General features: G+C 36.3%; 1 protein-coding gene and 1 long non-coding RNA gene across 4 annotated transcripts; both read right to left on the reverse strand.

Moving 5' to 3' along the window:
• On the reverse strand, positions 1-27,256 carry slc2a3a (solute carrier family 2 member 3a). 3 transcript variants are annotated; one of them, XM_005159426.6, is made up of 11 exons: positions 27,106-27,256; positions 26,133-26,264; positions 17,059-17,157; positions 15,590-15,750; positions 13,102-13,342; positions 10,398-10,560; positions 6,527-6,714; positions 4,342-4,446; positions 4,155-4,253; positions 3,849-4,052; positions 1-2,364 (listed from the first exon to the last, which is right to left on the reverse strand). In XM_005159426.6, the coding sequence occupies exons 2-11, from the start codon at positions 26,145-26,147 to the stop codon at positions 2,014-2,016; spliced, it is 1,626 nt and encodes a 541-aa protein (XP_005159483.1). In that variant the 5' UTR covers positions 26,148-26,264; positions 27,106-27,256; the 3' UTR covers positions 1-2,013.
• LOC137488432 (uncharacterized) lies at positions 18,599-21,412 on the reverse strand. Its single transcript, XR_011007460.2, has 2 exons — positions 18,799-21,412; positions 18,599-18,670 (listed from the first exon to the last, which is right to left on the reverse strand). It is a non-coding gene; the product is annotated as an uncharacterized lncRNA (long non-coding RNA).
• Positions 27,257-27,605: the final 349 nt, after the last annotated feature.

Below are 27,605 nucleotides of genomic sequence, written 5' to 3' on the forward strand. Positions count from 1 at the left end.
TAATAATAATTTATACTATTTATTCACAAAAATCATACAACAGCTGTACACAGAACCACTCATGATTTGGACACACATTCAGGAAAAGCCACCATGAAATATACAACCGTCAAAACACCAGCAGCTGCGTTCTTTTTAACCTGCAATCACATCAATTACACCATTCAACACAGAAACACAAACTTACAGGTATTTACATAGTGATGCTCTTCTAACTTTGTACAGTAAGCAACAAACTGTGTTGTGTGCATTATGCACAATAAAGGTACAGTATGTGAAAGGTATCAACAGTTAATAAGATGGTCGTTTGATTGTGTTAGAAGAGGGCTGGCTCAACATGAAGCTGCTCTTGACCGCTGGAATACAACCACAGTGCACGACTGCCCAGGAATGTTGTCTTTCTTGGTCTTTTTTTTTTTTGGAGTTTCTTTCCGTGCAACAACATATATTTGATTACAAGACACTAAAATGGGGAAAAGCTTCTTCATATTACTCAAGGCCGATAAATGTGCTTATTAATAAATACTTTCACGTTAAATATCTAGACAAAAATAGCAACACCTAAGCAATGGTATAGCATAAAGCGACTTTGCATGATAGAAATGGTCGATTAGGATTCTCTAATAAGTAAAAAATAAATAAATACTGTATGTTTTCTTTGAAAGGGACTGAAATAAAGTGTCAGAAAGTGCAAAACTACAGCTATTATAGATGTATTTATTTAATAAATTAAGTGAGAAGTCTCTCACTACTCTTTCAAACCTCAAAGTGAATCAGTGCAGCACATACGTAAAGCTGGTATACTAAAAACACCTAGGAAATTTAACATGATTAATGGTCATAATCTTGCAAAGTTTCCTCCCTGATCACATTGTTTGCTAAAAATCTTGGATATCTGAAATGTAGATTGACGTGGATTAAAGTACAAATCATTAAACACTTGATTGGCATTCTCTACAATGCAACCGTAACTGTAAATTTTACATGAATGAGTGACTGAATAGTTTTTGTTAAATCTATTATTTCTTTTGGCAGTAAACTAGCGATTTTATTCTTGGCATAAGCTTTATTAGCTAAGCACTTCCTGTACATATAAATATCTTCTAATTTTAATAGTGTTTCTGATAAATAATCTGGAGAGATAAAAATGCATATACACATTATATATTATATTGCACAAAATAAACATCCTCAGTGCAAAAACCTTGAAATGAGGACGATTGCCAACTATCCGTCAAGAGAGAAACACTTTTGGTTTCTCTAAGGGCAAGAAATTGAGGTTTGACAGTTGACGATAGTATGTGAATTCTGAAGGCCAGATGTAAAAAAAAAATAAATCTATTCCCTTTATTTAGTTTGATTTGATTTAGGAAACTACACCCTATTTGAAAAGACACATTAAAGCCTAAAGTATACTTTAGTTTTTAATGCATCATCCTTGATTTTTAGTAAGCGTATGTGCTTGGAATTGATTTTACACTACAAGGTGTCAAGCTTTTGAAAAGAAACTGAGACATGATCAACAACAAACTACTGAAGACAGCAAAAACAACAAACAAATTCTGTTTTAAAAGACTACAAAGACATTTTTAGTGCTTCCAAATTCTGAAAACATTGCAGTTGGATTAAACTTTCAAGTGGATGTGTCTGTACTTTTAAATAAGTATACTTTGCGTTCAAATGTAGTGTTTGCTAATGAAAAACAAAGTGTATTTTGGGCTTTAAAATTGCACTAAAAATGCATAAGAATAAACCTAAAACCTAAATAAATATTGCACCAAACCATCGTTTTTTTTTTTTTGAAGGTACACACTGAAATAAAGCCCACACCACCACAAGCTCTGCTTTCAAAATACATCTAGGTGATCTGTGACATTCCACTGCGGCTTCCTTCGTAATCTGTTTATCATAAATAATCTCTTTCCAGTAAATAATCTTTAGTATTATATTCCTATCTTCAGTGGTACATGTCATGGCTTTAATCACGTTAAGCTATATAGTTACGTCGTTTCCTTACATGGTGGAATTAGATTTCTCCTCTTTACTAGAATCTACTAGTGGCTGGGTAACAGAGCTGGATTTCTCCTCCACCTTCGCGGGCTGCTCAGATGAACTCGGCCCCTGTTCTGAAGATGATTTGGGAGCTTCCACCAACGGGACTTTCTCTTTGACCGGAGAGGCCGGAAGTGCAACTCTGCCAGGCTCTTCCACAGAGGTGGCGGATGGAGGTGGAGCTCCACTAAAACCACGGGCGATTTCATCGAAAGTTCGCCCTTTGGTCTCCGGAACTTTGAAGTACGTAAAGATGAAGAAGATGATGAGGAAGATCATGAATATAATGAAGACATATGGTCCACACAGCTCCTGTAAAGCACAAACAAGAGGATCAAAGTTAATTCTGACCTTGTTGCAAATGTTTTAACACAACATAAGACAACAATAGCTTGCTAGTAGTTATGAGATTATATTGACAGGTTAAAGTTATTATTTAGAAGTGAAGGATTAAAAAAGCAGCTTGTTTGCACATAAAGTGACACCAATAAAGATAACCCAAAATAGTTCCATTTGCTTTATTATTTTATTTTAAGAGATAGATTCACTTAGATATGCATAGCGTTTTAGCAGGTTCGGCATGCTGTCCCAGGAGAGAACCCTGAGCTCTGAGATACTTGAGCTCAAGGCTCCCGCCCGGTCAATAAGCATATAAGGGGATCCGAGATTAGGTAGGTAGAAAAAAGAGAAAAAGGAGGAGATGGGGTGGAAGGGGGAATTCTTTCAAAACGAAGATAGAGCAATAGGGAGAAAACGATCCATTTATAGTAAGCTTGGATCACTCTGATTGGATTATTACTGATTACAGATGAAAAGCCAGTCGTGCTTAAACATATCACGTGCTCCTCTCGAACTTAGTATGTGAAACTTCACTCTGTGTGGATAAGACAAAAGCTGCATCGGAAATCGCGTACTTCCATACTATATAGTAAGTTAAAAACAGTATGCGAGCCGAGTAGTATGTCTGAATTCAAAAACAGAATGCGAGATATACCCGAATGATCTACTACTTCCGGCAAGATTCTAAAGTGCGGATTTGATGGACGCTACGGTATCCAATGATGCACCGCTAGTGAATTTATGAATGGAAATGAAGCGACACAACAGACGTGGGTAGGTCACTTGATGATGACAAAATGGTGGATGTAGTACGACAAGTTTCATTCATATAGAACATACTTTTAACGCTACAGCCGAGTAGTACATTTAAATTCAAATGCAGTACCTACTGAGTAGTAGGCAATTTCAGACACAGCCTTATGTTTCATTTTTATCATGGTGGAGCTCTCTGGACTGCAATACAAACGCTTCAGTTGTTGGCTTGGTAATGCAAGTGTAATGGAGGAAGAGGATACAAGTACTTGACTGGCCTGTCTGCAGTCCTGACCTGTCTTCAGTAGAGAATGAGTGGTGCATTTTGAAGCCCAAAATGTGACAACGTAGCCTGTTGCCCAATTTAAAACTTGTTTGGAGGAAGAATGGAACAAAATTACACCTGAAACAATTATCACTTGGTGTTTTCAGTCCCTAAATGTCTTCTAAGTGTTGTGAAAAGGAATGGCAACAATATAAAGTGGTAAATGCTTTACTGTACCAACTTAAAATGTGTTGCAAGAACCAAAATTGGAATAAGTATTTATTTGGAAAAAAAACAACAAAATTCACGAGGAACACATTAAATAATGTTTGTTGCATTGTATGCTATGAAATACAACTCTACAAATCACTACTTTCATTTTTATTTTCCATACTCTTCCAAATTTTTCTGATTTAGGGTTGTAAAATAAAACTCATACCTCTAACTTAGGAAAGGTGATTCCCACAATAAAGTTGGCTGTCCAGTTGGAGCATCCCGCAACAGCCATAGCAGCAGGACGTGGTCCCTGGGAGAACAATTCAGCCACTATGAACCAGGGAATGGGTCCAGGGCCCATCTCAAACATGGCCACAAAAGCAAAGATTGCAGCAATGCTGAGGTATTGAAGAGCCTCAATGTCTTTCTGTTTAGAGACAAATGTAATAAAAACATTAACCATGATCATCAGATACTGTTGGGGTTGGTTTAGAATTTTTACAAAATTAAAACAGACAGTAAAACGCACCAATAAGAGAGCGATTGTCATGGCCAAAGCACTGATTGCCATCCCGCCCAAACCAATAAGGTGCAAAGTTCTTCGTCCTGCCCTCTCCACCAGGAAGAGCTTGTAGAAAAGGTAAAACATGTTAAGTATTATAATAAACAGCAAATTTATATATATTTATGCTAAAGTTTAATGATTGAATACTTACAGATACTACAGTAAAAACAGTGTTGACTACTCCGGCACCAATAGTGGCATAGATGGGCTGAGTCACTCCGGCTGACTTAAAAATACCAGTGGAGTAATAAAATACCTGAGAAAACGAGAAGAAATGACAAAAATTTTAACTGAGGAATTTTAAGCGACCTTATAATATTGAGTGCTTATAAAAAACAAGTGGATCATTGACATCAAGGTTATTATACTGTTGTGGGGGACAGACAGGAAAGTATTAGAGCAGAGAGAGGGGAAGTGTCGGCATTGGATTTCGAGCTGGGTATTGAACTCAGGTCGTCGTGAGCGCCATGGTGCTTTATGTCAGCACACTTATGCAAACTTAAAACTTTAGTTTTTATATATTCAGTTTCAGATTTAGTTTTAGTAGTTCTAGTTTAACAGAAACGTCTGATGTAGACCAAGGCAAAGTTTTTAATGTTAAAAGCACATTACATTAACTCTTGTTCAAATAAAAGTAAAATACTTAATTGAAGACACTGAACCCACATCCACAAAAATGCAACTTAAATGAATAATAGTAAAAATGATGAAGAATTAAGACGATCTTCTGGTAATTAAAGATCTGCAACATGCCTAGTTTTTGTAGAGCCGTTCACACAACACTTTTTCTGTTGTCTTTCAATGTAAACATGTGCTTAGCAGATGTGTGTAACTGTTACACTCACCTCTTGCATATTTTAAAGCACTACACACGTGTGCTGCGTTTTGTTTAGATGCCATTTCAAGTTAAAAGAACTTCAACTTTTACACCCATAGTTCCCAAGCAGCAGATCAATCAGAAGAGCTTGGAGGTGTGCATCTGTTATTTTTGTTTACAGGCCATTAAATTAATCTTTATTTCTGTAGTGCTTTTTACAATGTAGACTGTCTCAAAACAGCTTAACAGAGATTAAAAAAGCTATAATACTTCCAATTGTTAAACTGAAACCGCTTCAGATGAGTTTAGTATAAATGTCAATGTTGAAGTTCAGTTCAGTTCAGTGTAATGCAAATATCACTGCTGAAGGTCGATGAGTGTCTGTCGTGGTGGAGAAGATGCTGGTCCAGGTCATCAGGCACTCAGTGGCTGTGTGCGGAATTCGAATACGCTTGGCACTTCTGTTTCATGCTATAATCATTTCTTACATTTAAGTAGCGCTTTTGTAGACACTCAAAGCACATTACACATATTTTTTTTTTTTGGGGGGGTGGGGGGGGGTGTCCTCTTCATCCACCACCAGTTTGCAGCATCCACCTGGATGACGCAACAGCAGCCATATTGACCGCACACCACACACCAGCTGATTGGTGGAGAGGAGACAGAGTGATGAAGCCAATTATGATATGGTGATGGTTAGGAGGCCGTGATGGGCAGAGGCCGGTGTGCAAATTTAGTCAGAATGCCAGGGTTAAACCCCTATTTTTTTTTCAAAGGATATCCTGGGATTTTTAACGACCACAGAGAGTCAGGACCTCGGTTTAACTTCTTATCCAAAAGACGCCACTCACTGAGTCCCCATCAATGTACTGGGGCGTTAGGACCCACACAGACTGCAGGTTGAGCGCCCTCTGCTGGTCTCACTAACACCACTTCTAGCAGCAACCTAGCTTTCCCATGTGGTCTCCCATCCAGGTACTGACCAGGCTCAGCCCTGCTTAGCTTCAGTGACCATGTGAGAGTTGCAGAGAGCTAGCTAATGGCTTTTAATCATTCCTGAGCCCTGCATCTGGCATTTTTTATTTATTTATTTATTTATTTATTTTTTGTCTTTATAAGTGTTTAAGCTATAAGTTCATAAGTTTTTTAGGTCAGATTTTCCAACCAGAGAATGAGTGCTTATTAATTCTAAAAAACGATGATTTAGATTGAATTAGTTTTTTGTGACTTGTTAGTTTTAGATTTTCATTTACTGTAAATGTTTTATTTCTGTTTACAAAAATGTTTTTGACCAAAACTTTCTCTGTTAGCTTTAGTTTTCATTTACTACAATATCATCAGAACACCAAATGTAAGTTCAAGTAATACACATTGGATTTTGAAATATACAGTACAGTATACCTGCGTGTGTAGAATGACAAGGTATAGTTTTTATAATATGTATTAAATACACTGGTTTATACCAAAAAATAGAAGATAAAATGCAATTCAAAGCATCATGCAAATGTATGTGACTCACAGCGTTGATGCCGGAGAGCTGTTGGGAGAGCTGGAGCATAATGGCAATGAACAGAGGCTGGCGGTATGCAGCGGAGCGGAAGAGTTCTGGGATGGTCACCTTCTTCTCCATTGCCATCTTCGCACTCTCCTCCTTCATCTCCTGCATGTCCTTCCCCACATCCTCATAACCACGCAGACGCACCAGTGCTGGGGGAAAAAATTATGAAGGTTTGGTGGCTAGCCACTGATGTCTAATACAATTTGGAGTTTGGCTTTTTGTTGTTTTTACATGCAATTTTTAAAAATATAAATAATTTTTTTTATTTACTGTTAATATTGAGAAATTTAATAGAATCTTGCTGAAATGAAGAGGTGAAAAATACAATTGTATCAGCTGAAAATGCATATTTTTTATGTTAACATTATAAGTCAGAAAAGAAAATAACGATTATATATTAAAGCAGATATATGATGGATCATTTTACATTTACAGTACATTTAGACATTTAGCAGAAGCTTTTTTCCAAAGCGACTTACAATTAAAGAGGTATTCAGCAATTCAACAAGAAGAGGCAATACACATAGGAAGGTGTACGTATGTAAACAAGGTAGGTCTAGGTCTAGGAAGGTCTAGGTATACAACTGTTTGTCCTCAAATAATTTAGAGCCAGAGTTTCTACAGGTAGTTTGTTATGCCCACTCACCTGCATGAAGCACACTTCATAAATGCAGTGTTGTTGTTTTTTATAGAGTGTATTTGGGTTTTTAGATGAAGATGGGTTTTTAGATGTGTTTGAATGATACTAGTGCATTTGTAGTATATGTGGGAATGGGAAGATCATTTCTGCAGGAACATTGTTTGAAAAGGTTTTGGAAAGTGCCTTTCTGCTTTCTTTGTACCACAAGGTGGCAGTGCCATTTCTTCCACTAAAGATACACCTTGTTGACCATGAGGGTTAATATTGGTTTATGTTGACACATTGCGCGCTGCAGTTGGAGTATTTAGAAAAGTTTATAGTAGATGAAAGACAAGATGTCTGCATAATCGGAGTGTTTTTCTGTAAAATAATAAATCTGTGAATGGTTTAGCAAAAATGATGGTCTACATTTTTCCTTGCAGTTTCCTTCCAAACATAATAAATGATCAGTTATTGGGTGTTGACCAATTCCATATAGGTGCGACGCTAGGAAAAGGTAATTTCTTAAAAAAATAAAATAAAAAAGACAATCAAATTTATTAAAATCCATTTATAAAAGTGAATTGGTACTTTGCAAGAAAAGTGTTGTTTACATTTCAAGTTAAAAATATGTGTGCAGGTGTATATTTGATGTATTCAGGGAGAAATGTTAGCCATGACTCTATATCAGGGCTGTCAAACTTCCTGGAGGGCCACAGCCCTGCACAGTTTAGTTCTAACCCTGCTTCAACACACTTACCTGTAGGTCTTAAACAAGCCTGAAGAACTCAATTAGTTGAATCAAGTGTGTTTAGTTAGGGTTGTAACTAAACTGTTCAGAGCTGTGGCCCTCCAGGAACTGAATTTGGCAAATGTGCTTTATATAATCAATGTCAAAATAACAAAACCTGCTGTTTTTTGCTTGCTGAGATCAGAGACTCATGAAGGCTAAAGCTTTTGCTTGCCTTTTAAAGAACAATGAGCCACAATATCAAAGCAGCATTACGGGTTTTTTAAAATGACCTTCACTTAAAGCTGTTTTACATACTACATGGAAGTGAAATATCCAGCTAAAGCTTAAATCTAAAAGAGCACCGTGTTTAAAACTATTGATTCACCTACAAAAGAGTCGACTCATCGTGTTTCAAATGAATCGTCTTGATAACGAGTCTGTAGCTGTGCCGGAGTGACGTGGATACAGAACTTAAGCCCCACCCATTTGTTGTGCGCGCAAACCTGGGAAAATTAAAACCGCCTGCCCCCGCCCACAAACACAGTATCAAAGAAGAAGAAGAACACTGTAGTAGATGCAGGTTGGATCATGTTGTGAAGATGTTGTGCTCAGCTGGATATTACTGGAAGTGTGAGGGAAAATAAGTGTTACTTTCCCAAAGATGAAACTGTGAAGTAGAGATCTGAGCGGGACAAAATTTTGAATCCCCCTCCCGCCCGCACCCGCCAGGTTGTTCCCCGTTTATGTTCAGCATTCGTTGTCCCGCTGCCCAACACAGAATGGAATGCAGACCTTTACTGTGAAGAGTCAGTGGTTGAGGTTTATTTTTGCAGAAATATCTCAGCATCATAGCCCCAGCCTTGTGCTGTGTTCCAATAATTTTTCTGACGAGTGCTTCAGCAATCTACATGCTTACAATGGGGAATTTGTTGGCCATTTGTTAAAGGAAGGATCAAAAAAGACCATATGGGATATTTCAGAGCTTGACAAGAACTTTACAGTACACAGTTCATGGACCAGTTTCTTCCTCCATTTCACAAGTGTAAGTAAGTGCGATTAAAATGGTTGCCTCCTTGTTTTCTCTAGCTTGCAAATGGTGTATTGAATTGTGTTTTGTTACTTGTAACTGCTTGTAGTGTTTCTGGTTAACCGTTTATATTCTTATATTCCATCTCCTCATTGAAAATGCGTCGAATGCCGCTTTGTTTACGGATTTAAATGGGTTTGTTGTTACTATGTCCACCTTAAGCTTTTCCTACACATGTGCGGCGGTCAAGTTTCAAAATAGTGTAGCTTTAGTCACTGTGTGCATTAATACTGAGTGTGTGTCACTGCAATATGTACAAACACAGCAATAAGCTGGTGTTTAACTGCATTGCTGTAATGCACTCCTGCATTGGGCTCACACACACACGTGCCAACATTTGTCTCTGAAAATCCTGAGGGCCGAGGGGTTAGGTTCGGGAGTGAGGTGTCTGAATAACACTGTTGAGAACCGTGTATTGTGTACTGTGGTATTAGTATCTACTATGAAGTGTTTTTCGGCCACTGCGATCGGATCCTATGATTCTTTCCGGGAGAAATAACAAAACAGGAGGGTGGCGGGAGATGGGTCTTAAATATGGGATAAACAGGAATGTTGGCAGGTGTGCTCACACATAAACTCTGACTACCTCAATATTGTTGATATGCCGTGGCAGGCATTTCTTTCTGTCTCAAGACAATGAAAGTGTTTTTTGACCTTGCATGCATATCAGCCTGTTGTTGGAAACCCCCAAAACCAAAATATGACCTTTTTAATGTATAATAGGGGCTCTTTAAACTCAAAGGTCATGCCTTTTTCTGACATTTATAACTTTTTAATAAAAAAGTAAATCAGCTACTTTTTTATAGTTTGCTTATTAGATGGTATTGGTGAAAAACTAATTTTGAAGGTAGATAAAAATGCTACAGTAGGTGGGTTGTGTATTTTCTTAACATTAGACTTGTTAATGTTATACCAAAACCTATTACAGTTTTACCAAACATAACTGCAAATACGCTGATTGTTTTCAAGCAGGGATCCTGAAGACTGTCCATCTGGCGCTGCTTGACAGTTTGCTACAGTAGCTGCCATCTATTAGTCACTCATGATCACAATCATCTGGTGTAAAATGAATCATGTAGTAAACGTGACTGTAACTGAGCATGTTTTTCATCCTGATCCAGTAAAGGTTCCGCTGTGTATGTTATTTAATAAAGGGCTCCTGTTTAAGCAGATGTTTTAGCTCATTTTGTCATCGGCACTCTCAAAGGCATAATTAGCGTTAAGCAGAAACATTAGGCTAAGTGTATTTGGCACAACTTCACTGCCACAGGTCGTTCACCAAATAATAAATTACTTTAGACTCTACCAGTCACTGACACTCTGAAATCACAATATTTGGGAGTGTTGTTTTTGTTAAAGTTATTCAATGATATGTAAAGCACATTTCTCTTACCTTTGCGGGCCTGTTCTTCCTCATTGAGGTTAATAAGCAGGTAGCGAGGGCTTTCCGGACAGAACGGCAGCAGAAAACACTGCAGGATGGCAGGCAGGATGGTTAGGGCCAGAAGAATAGGCCAGAGCTTATCTGAACCCAGCAGACTCTCCAGACCAAAGATCTAGATGAAAAAGGACACAACTTATAAGATGTCTGAACGTATAAAACCGATTAAGCTATGAGGGCATGACTTTAAGTCAGCAGACTTAAAGTTCAGCCCCCAGTGTGCCTTTATAAAGGCTCCTCGTTTCATTTTGAAGGTCTCTCACAATAGTTTTACATTCATACAAGGTCACACAATATGTAACATTTCTCAAAATATATAAAGCAGTGTCAGCTATTTTCTTACAGGTCCTTGTCTCTTTAAACCTCAGTGCATCTATTCTGCGATTGGTCAGTTGGTCCAATCGCTGTAAACCGTTGTGACTGGTTTACAGCGTAATAAACCACGTCCATTACCATCTCTGAATATTGGCTCTAGAGACTTCCCAAAGCACTTGTAAACATAGTGATAAAAACCGTAACTGATGTCGTTATCTTTTTGGCATATTAATTAAAACCAGATTTCTCATCTGTCTGAAATACAAATGAGTCTTTCACAGCTCAGAAAAACAAGAATAGGACATTGATTCTCAACTCTTCTTCAATTATTATATTCACAACATGTTTTCTGTTTTTTTGTTTTTGTTGTTCCCCTGTTCCCCTTTTTATTATGTTCACCTGCTCCTCCTTGTTATTTTCAGTGTATTTAAGTTTGCTCGTGCTCTTTGTCCAGTGTTGTTGCTATGGTCTTTAAGTCGTTAAAATCGCTTTTAAAAGGGGTTTTTATTTTCTATTGTATTATCAGGGTATAAGCACTTTTTAAAGACCTCACAATTTTTGAAGACCTCATTGCCACTTCAAGTTCTAATCAGTATCAAACTTTTGACTTAATAAACAGTTGTTAATTAACAGTAGTAACTAAATAAATCAATCAATCAATGAAGCACAACTATGCAAGAGAACTCAGATAAGCGAAAGAAACAAAGCTTGAAAGAATAAATTACGTGGTTGTTTTCATCTACAGGCTTCAGCCACTGTTTAAAATCGTCTTTCTCCAACCATGAGTATGCAAACTTACATTTTCCCATTTTGCCGTCTGTTTCACTCTATGGTTTTGCTACATGTGAAGAGCGCCACATCACCTTTCCGCGTTTTCGCAAATTACGTGACATCAACCCAGATAGAAGAGCTCTGCCAGACGCACGTAGTAAGCTTTGTTTACATTAGTCTCATGACAAAAGTCAACTTCCTCTTCCTCATGTGCATTCAAGTGTATAGTTAAAATCTAGCCTAGAGCCCCATCTGCTGATAAAAAGCCCAGACTTAATTCAAGAAAAAATAGCAATACATATAGAGAATTTCTATATTGATTTCTCAAACGATTTTTCACCACAGCTCACCACAGATTTATTCAAAATCGATTACCTCATTCAATTAAAAAGTGCATTAAACTAATTAGAATATACATATCGCAAAGGCTTTTGCTGTGACACAAACAAGGCTTGTTAATATAAAATAAGATCCTTGACAAAAAATCTTTGGGAGTTTTTAAATACATCACTATTCACTCTTGAATGGATTCCGAGCTTAGTTTTAAACAGCAGATGGTGCTTGATACTTTATAAGCAGCAATATTCTGCTTGCATCTAATTCTTTACAAACACCACTTAAATCTAAAATTAAATTAAATTAAATTAATAAATTATGGAAAGATTAAAGCGAATTACAAAAGTGCTTATAGTAAGCTTTGTTTACATTAATATCGTGACATGAAAGCAAACTTCTTTATTAGTGTAAAGTTAAAAACTAGCCTAGAGCGCCGTCTGCTGGTAAAAACTAAACTCAGAATCAATTCAGGAGAGAATAGTAATGCATTTAGAAAATTTTCGTATTGGTTTCCCAGACGATTTTTCACAACAGCTCTATTAAAAAACTGATTACCTTATTCAATTAGCAGCTTCATTCAACAAGTGCAGTAAACTAATTGGAATGGACATTTCCTCAAGGCTTGTTAAATCTATCTGTACTTTAAAAATTTGAGCCATGACAAAAAAAAAAGAAAACTCTTAAGATATCGATTTTGAGATTTTCTAAATACATCAGTTTTCTCTCTTGGATGGATTCTGAGCTAAGTTTTTATCAGCAGATGGAGCTCTGCTTTACCAACAGCCAAAGTCTGCCTGCATCCAATTCCTTACAAATACCACATGAATCTAAAATAATCGTTAATAAAGTTAGTAAAGGTTTAAGCGAATTACAATGTGTTCATTGTGAGCTGCGTTTACATTAATCTCGTGACATAAAAGTAAAAAATAAATATAGTTAAAACAAGCCTAGATAAGACAAGCCATCTGCTGATAAAAACTAAGCTCAGAGTCAATTCAAGAGAGAATACAACAGCAATGCATTTAGAAAACTGATTTGAACGATTTCACCACAGCTCTATTAAAAATAGATTACCCTATTCAATTAGAAGCTTCATTCAACAAGTGCATTAAACTAATTAGAATGGACATTTCCCAAAGGCCTTTGTTGTGACGCAAACAATGTTAGTTACACCATCTAGTCAAGACGAACACACTCAAAAACCTTATATTTTTATGCTGTGAGAGAGCTTTACCTGTGCGATCAAGATGCCCACCACAACGCCAAGCTGATGCAGGGTCCCGAAGGCCCCGCGGAGGGGAGTGGGCGACACTTCCCCAACATACATTGGCGTGAGGCCCGTGAAAAGGCCACAGAAGAGCCCGATCATCAGCCGACCGGCAATTATCATCTCGAAGGAGGAGCAGAGAGTACAAAGTCCCATCAGACCACCACCAATCAGAGCCAAGACATTGACGAGGATCATGGACTTGCGTCTGTGGAAAGAAAAACAGACAGACAGGGAGGGAGTTCAATTGAATTAGAAATACTAATTCAGATGCAAACAGAGGAAATGAGACAAAATGGCAGCAAGTAAGAGAGGAACAAACTGTTTCCCTGGTAGATTATCTTCTGTCAGTATTCTTTAAAATTCAGCTGCAGATGTTTTTGTACGGTGGAAGAAAGTAGTTCCTCTTACAAAAGGGTTTATGAGACTCTCTGTTTTTGATTTTTCATTCTTATATACACGATTATGCCTTCAAACAGTTGCATAAATGTAATATGACACTCATAGCAGTGCAATTTGGCTGTATATTGTCACTGGTGGGATGCAGTGCAAACACATGCCTCCCAACAGTGCTGATATACAGCCATATCTGCTACTTATATAACATAGCTCGTATAAATCATTATTTTTTGCCTATTTTACTTAAATTATGTTAATTGTGTATTTGTTTATTGTTAAATATTGTGTGGTGATTCATTCCTCGTGCATCAGAGACTATTATTAATTCTATTGCCATGATGCACATTTCCCCTTTTGATTATCTCTGACAAAATCAAATAACAGGCTAAAGCAGGCAGGCTGGCTGACAAGGCCTCGGAGAAAAAGAAAGGCAGAAAATGAACAATGGCATCTGAGCACACATGAATGCTTGTTTTGAATGTGCTTGTTCTGACAGAGAGGACAGCGTTCAGGCTGACAAGAAGACTGAGGTCAACTCTTCTACTCTGAGTGCCTTCATTATAGTAAACTGCTTTAATTATTTATGAAGCATTTACAGTCCAGTTAAAGCGCCATTGTGTGTAACCATACTCAGATATATTATCTAGCTCAGGTCTCCCTGCAAAACAACACAAGTGAAAAAGGGCTAACATTCTGTGCACTACTTTTTTGTCACATTTATCGACATAGATAAAAAGAAGTAGACTAAATAGAAGGCAGAAAATGATGGCAATAATGTACTATATTTGATGGAATATAGATAGGTTCGAACTTGCAGTTCCTATATTAGCGCCACGATGTGATGTGCTAGCAAAAAAGCACAAGGCTGTGGCTTTGACCTCAATGTGTCTTTAATGATAACTGTAAACCTATATGAGTAATGACACGGAAGAAATGTCTAGCCTGAATTTTCTTCCTTTTGACTTAAAGGCAGGCTGCGAATTACAGGGGGGGTTCAGAAAGGTCTGACCTCCATAACTGATGCTTGATCCACCCTGAAGGATATCAAAACATGACGCATAGGGGTGTCTGCCCTTTAATGGTTAGGAAATAAGTTTGCTCTGATCTGTATCTTAAATGATAGTAAAAACTTAAATAAAAGATAACTTAAATATACATTTGACCAGCCCTATAATGGTTCATACCATTGTGAATCCATGTTTGACCAAACCGACACCAACAGACAGCGCAAGTGTTCACATAACATGTTACTTGTAAAATATCTGTTTGTAGGTGTCCATAAAACTAAATGCAATGTTTGTATTTTATTTTACTTTACACTTGGTCAGACATGGAAGTTAAACAGTAAAATAAAAAAATATGTGCAGTCTTTCATGGTCATCCGTTAATAGATGCAGGAATACAAACCTGTCACCATTTATTTAACATCACAAATGTCATTAAAAACGACTCTATGTTCCTTAAAACACTGAAAACATAACAAGTTTAATTAATAAATTAGATGTAATTGAATTAAATGTATAAATTTGGTTCTCTGAGGTATATTACAAACATAACTGAAAATTTTGACCGCCCGATGATCAATGTACTGTATAATTCGCACCCTGCTTAAAGGTCCCATGAAATAAAAATAATGTTTTATAGATGTGAGTATCAGTATGTTGATTTTAAGGATATATATAAGCTATTGTGTGCCAAAACAGTGGCAAATTTATATTTAGAAGATATAGAACTTATAAAAACATTCAAAGCTTGCCGTTTGTCTCTCCCTCCTAAAAGGATCAACATTTTTTTTTCATGTCACCTTATACTACAGTTTCTGGCCAATCAAATACTCTCTAGTGTCTGACATGCCCTGCCCCCTTCAAGACGCAAAATGCTATTGGCTGTTTTTTCAAAGCTACTATAGATCCCACCCTCTCCTCATGTTTCAGTCAAACATTTGATAAAAAAATTCACATTTCAACCTCGACAGCATTTCACGGGACCTATAAAAGCTCAGATTGGTCAGCATTTGCAATTCAAAACATTATACTGTTGAGTAATTCCCACTCACCTTCCAAATTTGTTGGCTACGACGCCGACGCTGAATGACCCCGCCATTCCTCCAACGCTAAAGATGGCCACGGCAAAACTCCACACAATGGTGCAGACACCTGGACTGATGGGCTCCCCGTAACGCTCCATCCACGTGGCATTGAAGAACGCCCGTAGTTTCTGAAAGATTAATTTTTGATGGTCACGCTCATACTTTTAATTAGTTTACTCTTCCAAATATAAAAAAGTAGGAATAAAGTAAATGCAATACTAATATAATTATAGTAAGTTACTAAGAGTAAGTGCAATTATTTAACAAAAAATGCAGTTATTACAGTAATAATCTGAAATCCTACACCAATCCAAATTCATATTTTCTAATTTACTTAATTTTAAAATGGTATTTCTGTAATAACGCTGAATTTTCAGCCAATCAAAGAGCACAACAATCATGTTCTGATAGTAACAACTCCATTCATTTTTTCCTTAGGGCTGTTTTTATTTGTTTCATCGATTCAACCTATTTTTAAAACGATCATGCTTAGTAGTGGCATTTGTGCAGAGAAAACTATATTACCCATAATGTCGTACAGAAACTTCCACCAATAAGAGGGTCACATTAAGCAATGTACACCAAAACAAATTCATTAAGCTCAGTCTACTATAAAAAAGCATTGCAAATGATTTTTTTATTGTCTTTTGCATCGCGTTTTGTTTGTTTTTAAGGAGTGTATAACATGCTGTTATGCAAGAAATCATTTCAGATTTAAGTCTGACAATAAAAATGCATCTATATCATATTTATCAATAAATGTATGTTTATAATGGTGAACTGTATGTATCTACAGATGTAATCAGGTTGGTCTTTCTAAAATTAAAAATTCTTTACATTACTTTATATTTCACATTATACTCCGTCGCTTCATTTACAATGCTTCATGGAATTATAGTTCACCCATTATAGTCGTTAAGTACTTTAGTCTTTTTGTCTTATTTTCTTTGCCTAGAATCTAAGTTTGTAATGTTACGATTTTTCTTGTAGCTGGTTGGGTTGGTTTATAAAACTCTTTAAAAAAACCTTTGAATGATATGTATGGAAAAAGTGAATTGGATATACATTTGAACCCAGTCTTCAGTGTCACATGATCCTTCAAAAATCATCCTAAAATGCTGATTTAGTGTTGATGTAACATTACAATTCTGAATGTTGTAAATGACTATTTACTGTGAAAACCGATGACATTTCTGATTTATATTAGATTAAAAATTAAAGCATTTATTTAAAACAGAATCTTCTGTAACAAATTTATTTCACTTTTGTACAGTGTATTGAATCTTTTCATTGCATCTTCAAGCTGTAAAGATTTGAGTGGAAGTGTAGATGTGTTTGAGCTTTTGATTAGTACCGTACACACATACAGTACATTGACACACACACAAACACAAACACACACACACACACACACACACACTAACTAACTAACTAACCTGTTCTGGTGCATTGATGACTCCTGTGTTGTAGCCAAACTGCAGGGAGCCAATTACAGCCGTCGACAAAGAAAACAGGAGGTAGCATGTTACTTGTTTCTGTGAAAATGAAAGAAATTCAAGGTCAGTTGTTTGTCATTTACATTTAAAAAAAAAACAAAAAAACTTAATGATCATTTGAATATATCAAAAATTTCTAAGCAGGTTACTAGTATCAGCTCCATTGGAATGAATTAATTTAGGGGGAAAAAAAATGTTTCCTGCACAACAATTCAAAAATCTATTAAACAAATAATATATAAATAAATTAAATTTTAAAACATTTGCACAAATATTCACTTTTGTTTTAGAAAAATGTTGCAATACTTGCCAATTGGCATACATGATTAGTTTTTTTTTTAATATATGCAAAATATATGCTAATAATGTATATTTTCTTTACACTAATATAACATAATCCTAAAATTGTATTTTTAATACTCAGTGTTTACACTTAGTACTCCATACACAGGCCTGTAGCCAGGGAGGGTTCAAAAGACCCACCCCCAACTGATTAAAGGTCTAGAATTTGTCCTAAACATAAGCTCATTTATCTTATTTGGACTGCTATGACATCTTTAGCTGTGATGGCATCAAATGCTTCCAATAAATGCAAACAATTATAGTCCATGTCCAGTGAAAAAAAAAGTCCAGTCAAAAAAAAAAAAAGAAAAAGAAAAAAACTAAAGGAAAACATAGAATCTGACATAAGAATCTGACTTTCACCACAAGTAACTTTTATTTTGAATTTTGAACCTTATTCTTAAAAAGAAAAAAAATGTAAAACACCAAAAGCAGCCCATATTAAAGTTAAAATTAAAAGAATATTTTTGTTATCCATGAACTTTTAATTAGTTATTTTTTTATTTATTAATATTAATATTTATTAATATTATTTATTTATTAAGATTGGAAAAATCTACTCGAAATCTAGTGAAATTCTGACTGAGGAAAGTTTAATGTGCTGGCCAGTTTGTTATTTGCCCAATAAATTACAATAGGCTACAGCTCTTTTTTTTTAATTAATAACAGACTCCTTTGTTTCCTAATGATATGTAATGTAACAAATTTGTTTTTAAAATGTTTTTTTTATATTTCTTTATTCTAAATATTTAGCAAATGTTTTGGTACTTCAAAAAATAGCAAATGTTGTTGGTACTTCAAAAAGTGTGGTTATGACAACCATCCGACAAGCTAATTCAGCTAAAAATGTCACTAAAATGCAGTATCTCATAATTAAACAGAAAATGAGGCAAATAACTACAAAAGGTTCACTTTTTGAGAAAAAAGAACCACCCCTGATACAAAACTGCTATATTGCCTTAAATGGTATATTCCAAATATATGAGATATGGCCTTCTATGATTTTTCATTTATTTAGTCTAAATCAAAACAGAGCTGAAAGCATGAGGGTTAAAATAGAAAGTAGCTATGAATATCTTTAAAAAAAAACATTTAAAAAACAGTCAAATATGTCATTATTAATTTTGCTTCATCTTACTTTGTTTTTTTGAAGTCCTAGTTTCTAGGTAGGCCCCCACATTTTTAATTAACCTTTGCCTGAGTGATTTCCCTAAAGAAAGCAATGAAGAAAAGATCCAGCTGTCACGTTGCACTATACTTCGACTGATGTAGTAAGTAATGAGGTATAAACACGACAGCAGCCAACAGTATTATTATTAAAGAGCTCATCTTAATCACCACAAATCAGCCATGTCCTGAAACGGCCCTGCCTTCAGCTGTAAGACAACACTGCAAGTTAGACTCCAGGTTTCTAGGGCATCAGGACACAGCAGCGCTGACAGAGGCAATCGTGAAGAGCCACGTGATGCTGAGATGGTCAGACATTCGACACAAATGACCTTAAAGGATATTATTAATCTGTTTCAAAATCAGTGTTTTACACTGCAAATATCTTTAAACTCTAGTGGTGTGGCAAAACATTAGCGATTTTCAAATTGCATTGCTATTCTGTCTTGAATAGATCCTGAACTTATATTTCAACAGCAGATGGCGCTGTATGCTTTACAAACACCCATACTTGGTTTGTATTTACTTTATGTTGCATTCACACCAGATGCGGAAGAAGCGTCAATCACGAGTGATTTACATGTTAAATCAATACAAAGACGCGAATAAACATCCTGCGGTGCGATACGTGCAAATGAGGGAGCGTGAATGACATGATTCACGTAATGAAATGGTGAGAGCTTTGCGTGATTGACATGCTTAACGCGCCTATTGCTTAAGTTGAAAAATCTGAACTTCAGCGGACATTTGCGCCGAGTTAACCAATCAAAAGCTTGCTCTTGTAGGGGCGTGATTATAAGTAGCGCCTGCTGTTGGTGTCCCGAGGGAAAATCCTTTTGCGACACCGGACAACAGCTAATCAAACTGGGCTCGGCTCAGTCTGAAGCACCGCTGAAAGCCTCAATCATCCAGGTACAGTTTCAGGAGGAGTTTATGAACTTACAGGGCTGGGTGCACCTCTGCATTGATCTAGTGGACTTCCAAATGAATCGACGCTGTTTGTCAGCCTTCCTAAAGCAGGTAAACACAACTATTCTCTCAATAAAATCCATGTTAGCCATTTAGCAGAGTCCACAAAGATGCCCTGTCTATCATGCGAATCTGTGTCTAGTGCTAAGTGAATATGACACATGAATGACGCGAGTAAACTTTAAATGTTTACAAGTATATTTAAACGCGAATAGCGCATCTGGTGTAACACACAGCATAGCAAATATCACTTCAACATAAAATAATCATTAACAAAGTTACAAATGTTTAAGCAAATTATTAAAGTGTACATAGTGAACTGTGTGCATTAGTCTCGTGACATAAAAGTACATCCATGACTTGCACAAATGCTCTTCTTCATGAGCATTCAAGTGTGTTTTTGAAAACTAGCTTTTAGTGCCATCTGCTGTTAAAAAATATGCCCAGAATTCATTCAATAGCGAATTTCGATGTATTTCGAAAACTTACGAATCGATTTTTCAAATGATATTTCAGCATTATACATGATACATTTTGCCTACTTGATAATAAAATGACTTATTCATTTAAGTTTAATTATGCTAAATATTGTCAAAACTGACGAATTCTAAACCCTTTAGACTTAGACTTTATCTTCACAATACAAATAAACACATTTAATGAAATATTGAATATATCTGGCTTTTATTCCCATTGATTAGCAAAACAGAAGCTCAAACATACCTGCTTTAAACGTGAAAACAAACATCTTTGGTTCTTGCTGAAGCTCAGACATAACAAAAGTGAAACTCATTGGTACTGTACTGTACTGCGTTTTCTTTTAAGAGGCTTTCTCTGTGGTCAGGAAGACAAAGTCTCACCCAAAGTGTCTTTTAAAGTCTTATTAAAGTTTTATACAGCAATGCAGGTTTCTGCAGATTGTGACACCGAAAACAGTGTACGCTTCCTTTTATCTAGTTTCTCCCCAGTACTGCTTATGAGTTCACTATAGACATGCATCATGGATTCTAGTTATCTTTATCTTTTTCTCGTATTGGATTCTTACTTGTCTGTATTTCAATTTTGGCCTCCTATCAGGCCATATCATGTTTATGTTAGGTGTTTTAACCTTTCTGACCCATGCCCCTACAAGATAAAGAAGCAAACAACATTACACACTTCTTCACCTGCGTCCACTCATATCAGTTACACAATTTCACAGAAGGATAAGATGGAAAACAAACAGAGTAGTCACACACAGTAAAATTAAGCAGTGTAAAGGATGCATATGAGTGTAAAATATGAATACAAATTAATTTCTACCACAGTACTCACACATCAAACAAACATGCTTAAGTATCTGTAAGTAAATCTGAATGCTGTAATTGTTTGTTGATCAATGTTTACATTTATTCATTCCTTCATTTTCTTTTCGGCTTAGTCCCTTTATTAATCCAGGGTCGCCACAGGGGAATGAACCGCCAACTTATCCAGCATGTTTTTACGCAGCGGATACCCTTCCATGCGCAACCTATCTCTGGGAAACATCCACACACCATCCACACACACTCATACACTATAGACAATTTAGTCTACCCAATTCACCTATACCGCATGTCTTTGGACTGCGGGGGAAACCAGAGCACCCAGAGGAAACCGACGCGAACGCAGGGAGATCAATGTTTACATGTAAATAAAATAGTTATTTTCCACAAAGTGGTACAGAACAGTGCGGTATGCATTTCTTTATGTTTCCACTGTCAGAAGTACCAAAACAGTAAACAGTATCGTGCCACTTTTTGTGATCTTTTATGGTACGTTCACACCTGACGCGGATAAAGCGTCAAGCGTGAAAGATTTCCATTTTAAGTCAATGCAAATTATGCGATTCGTGCGAATGAGGTGCTGCGAATTGAGCATTTCGGGCATTTGTTGCATTTATCGTGTGATTTGTACGAATCGCTCAATTTGAAAAATCTGATATTTGGTGCACAATCACTAGACAGATGCCCCTCCTATGACGTGAATCTGTGTTTATTGAGAAGTAAATTTCATACATGAATGAAGCAAATTAGATGTGCGAATGAAGCGAGTTAACTCAAAATGTTCTTGCGTCTAAATACACGTGAATATTGTGATCTATTCATGCAAGCCGGGTCTGGTGTGAACGCCCTACATAGCTTTTCCACTGGCTCTTTGGGAGCACAGTGCAGCAAGCATTTTCAGTTCATTTATATTAAAGTTAAGTGCAAACGCCCACGCACTGCATTATGGGATTGAAAACTACACAGAAAAGGTGTATTTCTTCACACTTTCAGTTTGCACAAACATCTTGAACCATGTATGTCTGTGTGTTTATGCACTGGTCATTTCTTGCACATGTGACAATGTGCATGTGATAAATGTGAAAACACGCTGTCTTCCACCAGATCAAAATAGGCGTGCTCAGATGTAATTTTGACACGTTCCAGAGTATTAGTATTGTAGCGTTGCCAGCAGCACTGAGTGCAGATTTGACATTGTCGTGAAAACATACAATTACAGGTACCAAGCACAACAGAAAAGGGTGCCAAAAGGGTGGAGCTAGAGTTGATAAGATTTTACAGCTTGTACTGCTTTATGACATATATTTAGTCTTTTAAACAGCTTAATAATAATCATATTATTTTTTATATGATGGGTAATGGGCACAGCCGCTGTTGCTAGATGGGATACTGCTGCAATCGGAAGTTAACAAGAAGTATTTTGAATATTTATTCAATTACGCATTAATTGTATTTTATTAGCTAGATGGGATACAGCTGAAGAAAATCATGTCATTATAGCTATATTGATGTGAATATCCTCAGCTGTATCCCATCTAGACTTAACCCTCTCCTGCAGCTCGGTGAAGTCTAGATGAGATACTGCTAAGGATAATCACGTCAATATAGCATAATTTTTGTGACACTGTACAACAAATATTATTTTCACATTACTGTGAGGGTTGCGTTTAGGGTTGAGGTAGTGGTCGATGCTAATACAATACAATTAATATGTATTTTTAATTGAATAAATAATATTAATACTTCACATTAATTTCAGATTGCCGATGTATCCCTTCTAGCAAAAACCACAGGAGAGCTGTGAATTGACGTTATGTTTATTTATAATTTTTTGCCTGAATACATAAAGGTAAGCAACTATTTATCTGGGAGAGGAATAGAGAAAATATTTTAGAAACATAAACAGTGTGTATCTTACATAAACAAAGAACATTGTCTAGTTATATTGAAAAATTATTATTATTATACATCTGCATGTATTTTACAAATCCTAAAGGCTATGTTTTGCTTGTAGTTATGTGTATTATTGTGTATTATGTGTATTATAAATGTTATTCGTTTGAAAGCATGGATAAATTGTGATTTATGACTCTGAACAGTTTAATTACTGGATGTGATCGTACGCTTCAGGGACCGGCCAAGTTTGATCACATCAGATGTGATTGTATGCTTCAGGGACCAGCCAAGGCTGATCACACTGGTGTGATCGTATGTGTGAAAGGGTTAAAAAGGGGGCGTGGCACCGAACCTCATGCCTTATCCCAACCGTCATTGTGGGATAAGCAAATCGTACCAAAATATAAAATGAGATCGTACAAATTCATATGAATTAAAAAATGGCCATGAGATTGGAACAGTTTGTATGGCTTTTTTCTTGGAGTGAGAATGACATTGATTGCAACTTGCTGGAATAATGGTACTGCTGGCAATGGAAATGCAAGCTTGATCAGTGTGCTGTGTATTGAATCCTAATGTAATGTGATGTACTGTACAAGGCAAACACAGTGGAAACAAAGTGGAAACAAGGCAAAACTTAAATCTGTTCATCATATAAGGGTTTATAAACATATAAAATATTCAATATTATTTTTTTAAATGCAATTGCAGTTTCAATATAGATTCGATAAAGATTATAAAATGAACATCTTCCAGCTGAGAAATAATAAAAAAATAATTTAAAATAAAAAATTGAATTTAAGTTTGCAGTGTAAAGGCAAAGCATTTCTTGCGCAACATGTGGACTTATGTAAGCCAAACCAGTTAATGTATATCTGAAAGAAACAATGATGGGAAAAGCAGATCAATAGAATGTTTCCTTTTTATCTGATACTATAATTCCTATTAGGCTACTCGGCCACTCTCTCTCTCTCTCTCCTCCAAACCCATACATATACACTGAAGTCACGATGACTCAGTTAAATAAGTGAAACAAATGTCATCTGACAAATGCATTGGGTCAAACACTGGAAAAGGACTAAAAGGACAAAAAAAAAAGCAGAAACATTCAGCTATGAATAAAAGTGTCAAATCTAAAATCTTATTCCAGAATTACTTTAATCGGCTGACGCTGAGAGGGTTAAAAGGATATAAATAAACTTCAAATACAAACAACACCACCCCCCACTCTACATCTTTCCCAAACATGTATTTACAACACACTGCATCTTTGCCCCTCCCACATCATCATGGCAACATCCTGACAGCAACAGCTGCATTGACCTCCCTTTCAATGAGAGCACAGCAAACACAGCAACACCGGGATCATGGATGACAGTACAGATTGATCATATTGATTAACTTAATATTCCATTCTGAAGCAAACATTCCATTAAGCATCAACATTTCCTTGTTGTAACCATTTCTAAAGCATTTATCACAGGATTTTATCACAATATTGATGTAAGCCGCAAAAGCAGTTGGTTTACCTTGTATCATGATGATAAATAGATTTTTTTTTGTGTGCGTTGCTTTGTTGGGTGTAAATTTTTAGAGTTAACAATTTCAAACAACGTTATATATTGTAAAATTATTTTACTGTAAATACGATAGGTTAAACTTTTAAAATCAACTTCAAAATAAGTTCTCATAACTAAACTAACTAACATCAACTGTAAGTAATATATACTTTAGTTACAAATAGTATGTAAATGTTAGTTTTTAAAAATGCAACTCAAAGTTCTTAACTCCTATGAATGAAACTATTATGACTTTCAATTTGAACATTTTAGCTTAAAAAACATTTACTAGCAACTGATTATCATCAAAGATTAATAATAAATGCTTTATAAAGAAAGTTCATCATTAGTACACAGTACATTCATTAGAGTTAACTAACACTAATTACACTAATTACGCTTTCAATTTGAACTAACATTATTCTTCAGATGCATTGACTAGGCTATCATGTTTTGTATGCACTTCTAAAAAAAATATTTGTCACATTTAAATATGACTTCAATCTTGTAGGCACATCCCTGGGTAAAACTTAACCCTGTATTATTATAGTAAAATGAATGTGTGTGTGTGTGTGTGTGTGTGTGTGTGTGTGTGTGTGCGTGCGTGTGTGCGTGCGCGCGCGTTTTAGACTGATTGCTATTTGTAAAATCATTATTATTAAAAATGTTATGGTAAAACTAATTTTATGTCATGCATTTGGCCTTTTTCATTTTAAGGGATATCATACCAGGCCAGTAGCCGATGAGTTTGGGTGGTTTGAAAGATCCACCCCTTACTGACAATGGTCTAAAATTTGCCCCATGCATGAGCCCATTTGTCCTACTTTGACTGCTGTGTCATGTTTATTTGTGAAAATAACCCATCCAAAAAGGCTTTAAGACCAAGCGGAGTCCTCTGTTGCCTGTCACTTTGGTGTGACTTCAGCTAATCAGATTTGGTCAATGCAAACAATAGGGTATATGCAGAAGTATGCTAAAGGACTTTTAATTTATCAGTAACCTTTTTCTCCAAAAATCAGCGATCTCCACTGGCTTAGTGATAGCGATAAAAGTGAGTCTCAGAATGTACAAGAAACACTGCATTAAATGTAGTTTTCACCTGCCATGTCTTTAAAATATGACATTTATTTTACCCCAGTATATTCAATGGAGCTTTTGCTCTAGCCTGCCGATTCTGACGGGCATGTGCAATTAAACGGCTTTTTGTTTCGTTTTACGCTTGAGCAACTAAATGAATGCTAAAGTCTACTTAACTGATTGCATTTTAATTACATTACAACATCATTGTTGTAAAAAGAATCGTATATAATGGAAAAAGGTCACATTAACCGTTCACCGGAAGTTTATCAGTATGGGAAGAAACACTAGCTACGCATACACCCTATTATTTTTTATGAGTCCAGTAAATAGCTGCGCAAGACAACATACAATCTAATGTAAGTGAAGTGACAATAGATTACAGTTATTAATTTAAAACTTTATCAGATTCCTTATTTTTCTAAATATATGATGTAACAAATTTGTATTTAATTTTTAATGGTTATGACTATCCTACAAGCTAATCCAGCTAAAAATGGTGCTTAAAATGTTACTGAAAAGCAGTGTTTAAATCTCATAAGTAAAAATAAATAAGTAAATAAATAAATAAAATGAGGTGGAATAACTAAAAAAAATTTCAATTTTCAGTAAAAATCTTTCACCAGGCTGGCGACTGGCCTGCATACTATTGCACAAAACAGCATTTACTGATTGAAGAAAACTGGTAAAAAGGACTGACCTTCTCCCCCTCCATCGTGCCGGAGTGGAAACGTCCAAGATTGACGGATTCCCGGTGAACGTGATGTTTGGCACACAATCTCTTTTAATGCTCGAGAAGTGATGCTATTCGAGACCAGCTCCCTTTTGACAACTGCAAAATTGCACAACATTGGTAAATTAGTGTCTTTAACGCACTATAAAAATAATCCATGGAGTTTTACACAAATCTAATGAACATCATCATTGCGCAACATCACCAATTGTAGCGCTCCACGTACATTTAGGTACGACGTTGTAAACAAAACAAACGTTTTTGGAGGCATTTAAGAACAGCAAGTTTATATTAAAAATGATAAAGTAAGTAATAATAATAATTTGGTCAGCTTTCCATCCTGAAATGAACAACACCTATCAAGAACTGCTAATAGGCTACATCTTCAGGTAAACCTGCAGAACGTAAATGTTCATGTAAAAATATATTTATTTAACATTTCTGACATTTTGCTAAACCTTTAATGATGACCATCAAGTCCTAAAACCTTCATGTAAACGTGTAAAATGTTATAAATATTAAATAAATATTACTACTATCTCGCTACAACAGGTGCTCCTACACATGCTGACTCGGCTTTTTGGCCAATTTGGTTGTGTTCTTCACCTCAACCCTATGCTATAATCACAAAATCATTGGTTACCGTAATCATAAGTGATAAAGCAATCTATTTATAACTCGACACGACTGATACAATAGCCCCACAGCCATCATGATATTAATAACGTTGCTGTGTATTATAGTAGTATTTTATCAATCACTCTAAAGCTTACCATTTCACAAGAATAAGCTGTCAGTAAATTAACACTAAACACCCGAATAACACAACATAGAATGCAGGTACTATAACATCAGCACACGGCTACTATAGCAACTAGTATGCTTTTTAAACGACTCTCCATTTAAGAATATAATCCTGAACAATTAAGGCTACACTTACCGTGTTTCTCGTGCGTCGTGACCGCCCCGTGTGCGCGCACGTATCCGTTGACCTACTGGCACTGAAGTGTCCAGAACTGCGCTTAGCCGGTGATGATGTATTCTTTTATTCGTCACCGGCAGCACACGACGAACCGCACGTTCTCCTCTTTGACGAAATACCGCCGCTCGGGCACGTAAAACCTCGTGCCCGCCCCTTTACTTATCCACGACGCGCATTTCGCATCACGCCCCGTGACAGCTGTTCCGTCACCGCGCCTCGTGATGCGGGAATACCTTATTCGGCAGGGTTTGGTCAGGATGAGAATGCTGCTGGTGGGGTGGGACCAAACAGCATCTGATACCCACACCGCCCATGATGCTCTGCGCGGGTGACCTTGATAGAGCATCCGCTGATGGGTGCTACCAAAATGGATGCAGCGCCGGGTACCGCAAACTCCGAAGGATGCTGGCAATGTGTGGAGTGAGAATACACCTATTGAACATAAGAAAGCATATAGG

Source organism: Danio rerio, chromosome 19 (assembly GCF_049306965.1).
Source record: "Danio rerio strain Tuebingen ecotype United States chromosome 19, GRCz12tu, whole genome shotgun sequence".
NCBI lineage: Eukaryota > Metazoa > Chordata > Actinopteri > Cypriniformes > Danionidae > Danio > Danio rerio.